The 9,710-nt window shown below is 27.9% G+C and overlaps 1 protein-coding gene and 1 pseudogene across 1 annotated transcript; one reads left to right on the forward strand and one right to left on the reverse strand.

The window, feature by feature from the left end:
* Positions 1-4,206: 4,206 nt before the first annotated feature.
* Positions 4,207-9,608, forward strand: LOC117239568 (annotated as a pseudogene).
* Positions 5,076-6,401, reverse strand: LOC117239665 (cytochrome c-1-like). The gene is made up of 2 exons (XM_033505400.1): positions 6,142-6,401; positions 5,076-5,404 (listed from the first exon to the last, which is right to left on the reverse strand). Exons 1-2 carry the CDS (start codon positions 6,266-6,268, stop codon positions 5,220-5,222), a joined length of 312 nt encoding a protein of 103 aa, XP_033361291.1. The 5' UTR covers positions 6,269-6,401; the 3' UTR covers positions 5,076-5,219.
* Positions 9,609-9,710: the final 102 nt, after the last annotated feature.

A 9,710-nucleotide genomic window follows, 5' to 3' on the forward strand; every position in this document is an offset into this window, starting at 1 on the left:
ACGTTTTAATATTTATATTTATAACGTTGTCCACTCATTAGGAATTAATTATAATACATAAGGCAATACGCTTCGAAAAAGGAAAAAAAAAGTAATTTCGCGTGCCAAAAATGGAAAATGTTACTCCCACGATATTATTTAATTACTATTAAGTCTTGGTCAGTATCTGTTATGTTAAGAAAAAGGAAAATTTTAACGAATTATTATACAAATTATACTGGTTCTTGATCGTTCGGTATTAGGAGTACATAATATTTATCAATTAAATTAAAATTGCATATCTTTATAAAACCTGACTGCGAGTTTACGATCGGATCCATTGTAATTAGTTTATTCTTATACAAGAATGTTACGTGAGTTACAAAATCATTGGAATAATTACAGTAAAAGTATTGAATATATGAAAAATTAATCTGAAATTTTTATAGTTACATATATTCAGATAATAAAGATTATATTTAAATAAAATTTGGAAATATCTATTATATAAATATAAATATACAATGTTTATGTAACATTTACCATAGAAATTTATTCAATTGATAAATTGTTAATATATTAATTATTATTAATTGAAATTTCGTTGATATAAAATTCACATTTGATACCAAATATATTACTTTTTCATGATTATCGTAGCTAGATACATAAAATCATATATCAAAGCTCATGAGAGTACTTTTCTAGGAACTTTTTGTACAAAAAATTTTGAAATTTCATCAAAATTTTACTATTATAATCACGGTAGTCGTATTTTATTAGAGTGCTAACTAAATTTCAAAAAGTACGTAATATATTCATAAAAGAATTCTATGGTAAGTGTTCAAATATTTCCGTGAGCTGCTGTAAAGCAGTAAAAGATTTACCAATGAAATTTTAGGATCCTACCAGATCCATTAACATATTTTATTACAGGACAATGAGATAATTCAATCTTTTATTAAAGGCTAGAACCGTATTATATTCGAATGTCTTTGTAATTCACTGTGTATCATAAACTTTTTTTTTTGTATACTATATGTATGTATTTCATTGGCACATTTTTCACTATGATGAAAAATATCGATTTGTTGTAAATTCTGCATTAGCCTAAAGTACTTGTTTATTTCTATTAATTTAATTAAATGCGAACTTAAGTTACTAACGATGTAGCAATTTCTCCTAACTTAATTATAAAACGCACAGTACGTACGTCCAATTATATAGAAGGGAGGAAGTTTGCACAGAAGTCTTAAATTATTTTGCGTTCGTACGATACGATAAAAAAATCTTTGTAAATACAAGTGCCTTAAATATAACTACAGTGGTAGGAATTTTACTGGTAAGCTGTCTTCGATATGACGAAAAGCTGGGATTTTCGGTTGAGTTAGTTCCACGCATAAATTCATATAAAAATGTAAAGATATTATAATAGAATAATTCTTATACAATAAGATGTGACAATACAAAAAGATTTTTGCTCTCAATTCCAGTCAACGACTGTCCTGCGTGTAATTTTTTCTTATTATTATGAGCGAAATATTCTGTACTGAGTGGCGTATTTTCACTTTATTGCGTGTATTAGAAAAATTATAATGTATCCTTCTGATGTTGGACCTGTAGGACAGTGGAGCAAGGAAAGAATTTTTAAAACAGAAAAATTCCATATTTTCCACACAATATATACTGAAACTTGCACTTTTTCTATTTTACTACCACTGTCACTCAGTCCGATCTATGTAAATATTCCTAGAACACATTTGATCACATTTACGATCTTGGGTGATTGATCATCTGACCATACATGTTTCTTTCGTAGTCTAATTTCAAGTAATCGGTATCTTCCTCGCATTTTTATCGTTCGAAACTCAGCTACTCGCTATAAACATTTATATTAAATTCCCAGTCCTGTACCGTAAGGATTTTTTAATTTGTATCTCCTGTAACAGTTTTTATGAAATATTTAAAATACATTTTATTATTTATACAATTCCATTGTTATTTATTTATTATACCTTCATAAATGATCGTGGAAGACTCGTTAAAGTGCGTACGATTATAATAATGTTGTTTGTTTAATTAATCTTCAACGTAATGAAGGAATTTATTTACACTCTCTTTCCTTAGAATTTATAAATCAGATTCTATAGTAAATAGAATCTTGTACATTTTATTATTAAACAATAATTTCCAATCTTATTATTACCTGTTAGGCAGATAAGAACTATAATTCTAAAATTTTGAGAATAATTACCGATATTGATTGGTGTTTAATATCTATACATGTGGATATATGTGTAAGCATCATAAATATTTTCAATTCTCTCTATTCTTAATCCATTCACATATCATATAGTATAGAAACACTTTGTTATTTCTCTTTTTTAATTTATTTCATTTTTCATTCGCGTTACAATGGAAACTCAAGTACAAAATTCTGCAAATATCATTTTTAAGATTATAAGATAATAATTTCTAGAAGATACACTAACCAAATAGTACTTTTATTCTCGACATTTGTAAAGTATCGTTTTTTCATAAGAAAACTAACTAAACTAACCAAACATTAACCGGAACATTTTATAACACATACATATGTATGTATACCGCAAAAGAGGAAAAGAAATTATTTTTCATTCGAAATGGTATACATATATGATAGAAACATATGGCGTCTGATATTCATTATTGTTTCAATACTTTTACATTCAAACTGAAATTCAAATACAGTATTTGCCGATCATGTCCGCGTTGAATAATAAATATTGTTCACCTGCAATTAAAATAAATGACTCACGTTTATACATTTATACATATACATAAAATTTTATTTTTATTTACATTACTAACATTTTCCTTTAAATGATCTCTTTATGTCTTTCGTATCTTTTATTTATTATATTTTTTAAATATAGATTTTAGTAAAAATATAATTTGTGTAACTTTCCTAAAAGTATCGGTTATGATATCGAATATTAATTGAAAGGTGTTTAGATATAATGACAGAATAAGATTAAAAATGTTTGAATTTCATGTTACTATAGACATATCTCTAATCATCAAATATTTTTAATTTCCGTATGTATATATAGAAGTATTTAATGATATTCTGTATTTAATAATAATAATTTTACAAATTTACATAAATGTATAATAATAAAAAAATGCGATTATTTTCCATAGATACATACATATGCATAGTCGACTATTATGACGTAATAAAATTAATTTTTACAAATGAATATACATGTAATAAAAAAATTACCATCCGCTGATAGTTAATCTTATGAGATTGTTTACATGTTTCAAAAGTTCTTTATTTTATTTAATTTTCATATATACTATTAACAAGCTTTTTTGATACATAATTTAAATCCGTAATAATCCGTGATAATCGATTATATCATTGGTATGTCATTATTTCATATATCCTAACTCCATTGGTGTGTTATTGTTACAATTCAACCAAAGTATCTAAATATTTGTAAACAATACTATTTAATTAATCTAACAAATATCGTATGACTAGATTATACGAGTATGAATACAATACAATAATTCTATAATTTTTATTTCTAATCGGTATCGTTTATTTGCAACCCACATCGTATTTATTTTTATTTTGAAAAAATAATTTCAAAGAATGTATTGTGCATTTGATGGGTTACAAACGTATTTTCATCGAGGCGTGTCAGTCGCCTGTTTGTGAACAATTCGGTTGGTCAGGAAGTAGCGCCGGTAGTAGTAATAAAGGGTGGTTGATTTGGCGTCCATCGATAATTTTGTAATTTCGTGAAATTGGTCCCGCTTAACCGAACTTGACGAGGGAAAGTTCCTTTTTCTCGCCCCCCTATTTCGTACCTTTTCTATCTATACAACCCTCCTCGTTGTTTTTTTATTATCTTACAGGGTCGATTTCCGGACACGTACCATGTAGGGGGTGATCGGCAAATTGCTACGTCATTTCCGGAAGTACTTGTTTCCACATCAACGATCTAGCGGTTATTGTTATAATCGTCTTTTCATCTTAAGGTACGTGTATACGTGTATGTATAGCATATTACTTACTTACACGTAATGTAATAGTTAAAAATGACTATACCTTTCACGATTAGCATTTTTTAATTTTTCACCTTTTAAAATATAACAAACTATAGCTCAATTTGTTGAAATTAATCTTTGTTTCGCACATCTGTATTCACGTCTTATTTAAGCATTAAAAGTAAACAAACGAAATAAAAAGAAATAAACGTGTTGCAGAAGGATGGCGCAAATGTAAATGAAAAGTATAAAAATCTTCCAAAAATGCATTATGTTAGAGATGATTTAGACGATATCGATGAAAATGGTATTGCTGAAAAGAAAAGATTCGCTCTTCTGGATCTTTTATTGGAGCTTTCAAGAAATGGTGCGAAACTGACCGATCAAGAAATTCGAAAAGAAGTAGATACTATAATGTTTGAGGTAATAGAAGTAATCATACATTCCTTCCAAAAGTTCTTAAAATAAAGTATATATATTTAAATAAACTACGATTTAACGAAAGTTTCATATGTAAAGCAGTTCAATTAATAATTATTTATTATATATATTAATATATATTAATATATATAGAAAACCTCGTCGCTTAATTTTATGATAAACTAAGCTAAGTGAATTCGAAACATGTTTTCGATTGTATGTTACTCTCAATTGTCCGGAAAATCATGTGAATAATTAATCTTTCATTCTTCGTATGTAATATGTCATAAGAAAATGTTTAAACCAAATTTATTCTATAAATTTTATGCAGAAGAAACATTCTAAACTGAAAATGACACTATTTTACAGTGTTTAGTACAAAGTTATAGCTTTTTGTTTTAAAAATAAAAGCTTATAAATTTTTAGATGTTACATAATCTCCTTTTATCAAAAAATTTCTTTCGAATAAAACAGAAAATAAATATAAAAATGCTTTTTTCGTATAATGAAAGGACGTTACATACATTTTAGGGTCATGACACTACCGCTGCAAGTTCTAGCTTCGTTCTTTGCGTGCTTGGAATTCATCAAGACATCCAGGTGAGTAGAGTAATAGTGCATTAAAATATGGGCAACAAATCTAACGAGTCATTTTTCTCTAATTTTGTTAATTTATTATTTATTTTATTTGTTTATTTTCATCGAACTAACGCTAAGAATACCTTATTTTGGTCACTGTACAAAATATTTCACATAAGTAGATGCAATTTTTCGAATTTTCATTTCAACGTTGCTAAGAAAGCAATTATATCTCTACGATCTTCCGCTTTTTTAATACCATTGAACATCATTTTCGTGCCAGGGATAAATTGCTTCGGAAATTGTAAATATTCATTTAAAGTGTTCTCGTCCCATACAACACCTTTTTTCCTCATCGCATCGGTAGATTTAAATCCAGATACAGCTAAATTTATAATTTTTTATAAATGATTTTACATGAACTTTTAACAAATATGATACTTATAAAGCGATAAATTAAATAAAAGGAGGTTTTTTGCTCTCTTAGGTATTTTTTTACATTTTGTTAAACAAACATTTTATTATTCACGACATATGTATTATTAAATGTACCTATCGCCTCTATGAATGTGTGTGTCGATATAATTTGGGTATACGAAGATAACGAAAAACCAAATAGGAAAGAATTTTTTCATAATGAGAAAGATGGAAGATACTCCTATTTTCTTAATTAATTGGAAACTAAGAGAAACATATATGTGTAGCATAGTAACATTTGTATATTTATGATCCACATATGGTTATATTAGGTTAAATGTATATTTTAGAAATAAAAGTTAATAAAAATGGGATAGTGTATTGTGCGAATGGAATTTGAATAAACGATATTTATAAGTAAAATTATCATATGAAATTAAATATTACGTCGGTATATTTGGAATATAGATTGAAGACATAGTTTTTTATATTGTACTTATATATAATGTTAAATACGAAACGAAAATAGTATTTAGTTACCATTCATATATAATATATGATTGTTTTGTATATGTCCCTACATAAATCATACGTATATTTACTCGTATCCTATACGTACGTAATATACATGTAATATACGCAAAACATATTTTTCCGTATTTCAGTGTAAAAATTAATCAATATACAAAGATAATATATACATACTGCCACATGTTTTGCCAAATATTCCAAAAAGGTTAGGACCTATTTTATGTCGCTCGTTTTTATTACACGTATGACACATGCCACACATTCTGAGAAATAAAGTTTTCCCATGTACTGGATCTCCCATTCTCGCACAAAAATTTCCTCTCGGTGAAAAAGGTTACATCGATTGTCTGTGTAATAATTGAAGGTTAATGTTTTACCATTCCTCTAAGCCCTAAGTTGATGTTGATCGATTACAATATAACTTGAAGTTTTCAAGTAAGGGATATCTTGATGAATTTAGTTTTTTATGGACATGAATCTATTTGTCTTTCTCAGATCATCTATAGTTTTATTTTAAACCTACCATTAGACTATCGTACAGATCGTAAAAGAAATTGCAGTTGAGTTAATCAGTCCATGAAACTAATCGATAATTACAGATACTGTTAATTAACTTGACGTTGATTAAAAACATTAATTATCAATTGCAATTTAATTAAAACTTTATTTGTTGCTAAAGAACTAAATTACTAATTTAATTTTTTATTTAATTGATGATTACTTAATAAACTATTTCAGTTGTAATTAAAAATTGTTAAACGTATTAAATATTATTCAATCGTGTAAAACATATATTATTAATTGTTAATATATATTTTCGCTTATTTTAATAAGAATGTATTGCTTTCTACAAGTTCTTCTTTTTTTTCTTTTAACAATCATCGTTACTAATTTCAAATAATTTCTTTTATATGAAAATAGGTTATAAGAACAAACTATTAATCTTTCATTTATTATATTTCACTTAATTATCTATCTTGTGAAGCTTAATATTTTCTGTATTTTTATTATCTGTAAAATACAATAATTATTACAGGAACGAGTATTCGAAGAACTAAACGAGATTTTCGGGGAATCAAATAGGCCTTGCACTTTCCAAGATACTCTAGAAATGAAATATCTCGAAAGAATAATTTACGAAACATTAAGACTTTTTCCACCAGTTCCCGCCATTGCAAGACATCTTAACAACGACGTCAAAATAGGTCAGTTTTGTATTTTATCTAACAAACGAATATTATTTGTTATTTATTTTTCCATAATACATAATACATACAACTAGAAGTTAAAATCTTGCTGCCACATTTCCAGAATTAATGAACATTAAATAATAATTATTTTACTATACTCTTCATTATTGCAAAATAGATATTATTATAAACTGGCATATTTCTATTATCACTTAAAATAACTTTTCGAAATGTCCCCATTGGTTTAAAATCAGATTAAAAATATTAAAGCGTACAGATTAATTATACCTACTTGCAATTTTAATTTATATAAATGATATTAATGTAAATAATATAATCGACTACATTTTTAATATGAAAGATACCACTTGGATATTGGTTGCTGATAGTTTGCTGAAATTTGTACAGAAATTAGTTTTTTGGAAAATATTACGCCTTCTTCTATCAAAAATCATTCATAATTAAATCCGTTACAAATGAACAGGTTTTGTCCCACGAACAGTTCTGGCGATGAATTAACATTGCCTGAAAATGTATAATATTTATTCAGTTTATTCGAATTTGTAAAAATTAATTCTATCAAAATCCTCAGTATCAATGATTGCTAGTTAAAATATCGTTTAAAGTTCGACTCTGTATTATCGACAGTTTATTGATTAAAACCGTATTAAATAGAATTCATTTGATGTATTTAACGATTCTTTTACAGTGACGGAATTATTTATTACCAAAAGGTTGTACGATTTTGATTATAGAGTTCACCGATTGAAAAAATTCTATCCAAACCCTGATGTGTTTGATCCTGATAACTTTGTGCCGGAAGAAATGCAGAACAGACACTATTACTCGTTCATTCCTTTTAGCGCAGGGCCAAGGTATTTCTTTTCTTCATTTTCGCATCAATTCATTAATCTTATCGTTATGTTTATCATTATTCTTATCCTTATATTTTACATAATGTGAATTAAGTAATTAAAGTATGTATACAAAGTCGCCTTTGCCCATACAATGTCAGCATTACGTACCATTGCCTGACAAAGTCCGACGAAATAGTTGAATAGCGAACATGGGAGGTTTATAGTGGATACATTGTAGATAATGATAAATTCATGCGATCACCGTCGTGTTAAGTTGTTCCTGTTTCATTCGTTTTAGTTATACCGTTCCTTTTATAACGAAGTATCGGTATTGGGTTATGCATATAAATATTTCTTCTAAAATTTATACCAAGTAATGTTATTTAATAATAAACATCAGTTCCTAGAAGTGAATAAAATAAGAACAACCTGTCTCTCACTGACCGCACATTTTTATATACGTATCGAAACTCACATGACTCTAATCTGATCTATTTCTGCGCTTAATGACAATATTATTTGCCGGTGATTTTCTAAATTTTCATCTAGTATTGCCAACCTTAAAAGCTGCAAAAGTTTCATAAAATTCAAAACAACGATGTTTTCCGAAAACATATAATGATAAAAACAACAGAAATAATAAAAAAATAATAAAAGTAAAAGATGTACAGATACTAACTTCCATTAATAAATTTACTTTGATGGAAAGCGATAACGTATTTATGTTAACACTTTACCAACCGATAGTCTATTAACCGGCTTTTTTCGTTGCCGACGTTCACCAACCGATAGCCTATTAATCGGCTTTTTGTCACTGACAATCTTTCTCATTATTTGAGCAATAATTTGTTATTTAGTACTAAGGTACCTTACTCAGTTGCGTCAGTTGCGTTGCTTTGTACGCTTCCACAGTTTTATATCAATTTGAAAAATTTACCGTTCGCGATGAACGAAAAGAATGGTATTAGAGAGTCTAAGCCGAAACAAAGCCGGCGCCAGTGAGAATCTGCGCCTGAGATGCCGGTCGGACGTGCGTATGCTTTGAATCGCTAGCGGTCGGTAAAGTGTTAATTAAAGAAAACGTTTCATATGTCAGAAGTAGACTGTGAATATTTATGCATTTATGGAAAATTTAAAGCTATGAAAATGTACAGAATGCATGTAATACGCAAAGGTATATAAAATACTCAAAATATGACACTTGTTATGATACTTAATGAGTAAAACAAACCTCTGCGAAGTTTCATTTCCGCTTTTTATAAATGTGATTGTGTCTTATGTTATTATATTGCGTTTTTTTTTTAGGTGATGCGTGAGAAGGAAGTACGCGATATTGAAGTTAAAGGTTTTATTGTCGACGATCCTGCGGAACTACAAGATCCTGCGGATCTCACAGAAAAGGACTTCCGGCTGAAGGTTGACATTATTCTCAAAAGAGTAGGCGGCTTCCGAATAAAAATCGAGCCACGAAACAAAAGCGACCAGAAGGTTCTCGTTTAAATGAAGTTCTCATAGATGATTCGTACTACATTATTAACGTTAATAGTAATAACATGTTCAAAATATCTGCACACATTTTTGTGAGTAATGTAAAATGGATTATGATATAAGTAAACATTATATTAGGTATATATAGATATGTATAGGTATATTATAAGAAAAACATTCAAGGCTCCTTATATGTGTGAATAAATTA

Source organism: Bombus vosnesenskii, unplaced genomic scaffold (genome assembly GCF_011952255.1).
Source record: "Bombus vosnesenskii isolate JDL3184/JDL3185 unplaced genomic scaffold, Bvos_JDL3184-5_v1.1 scf7180000014105, whole genome shotgun sequence".
NCBI classification, from domain to species: Eukaryota; Metazoa; Arthropoda; class Insecta; order Hymenoptera; family Apidae; genus Bombus; species Bombus vosnesenskii.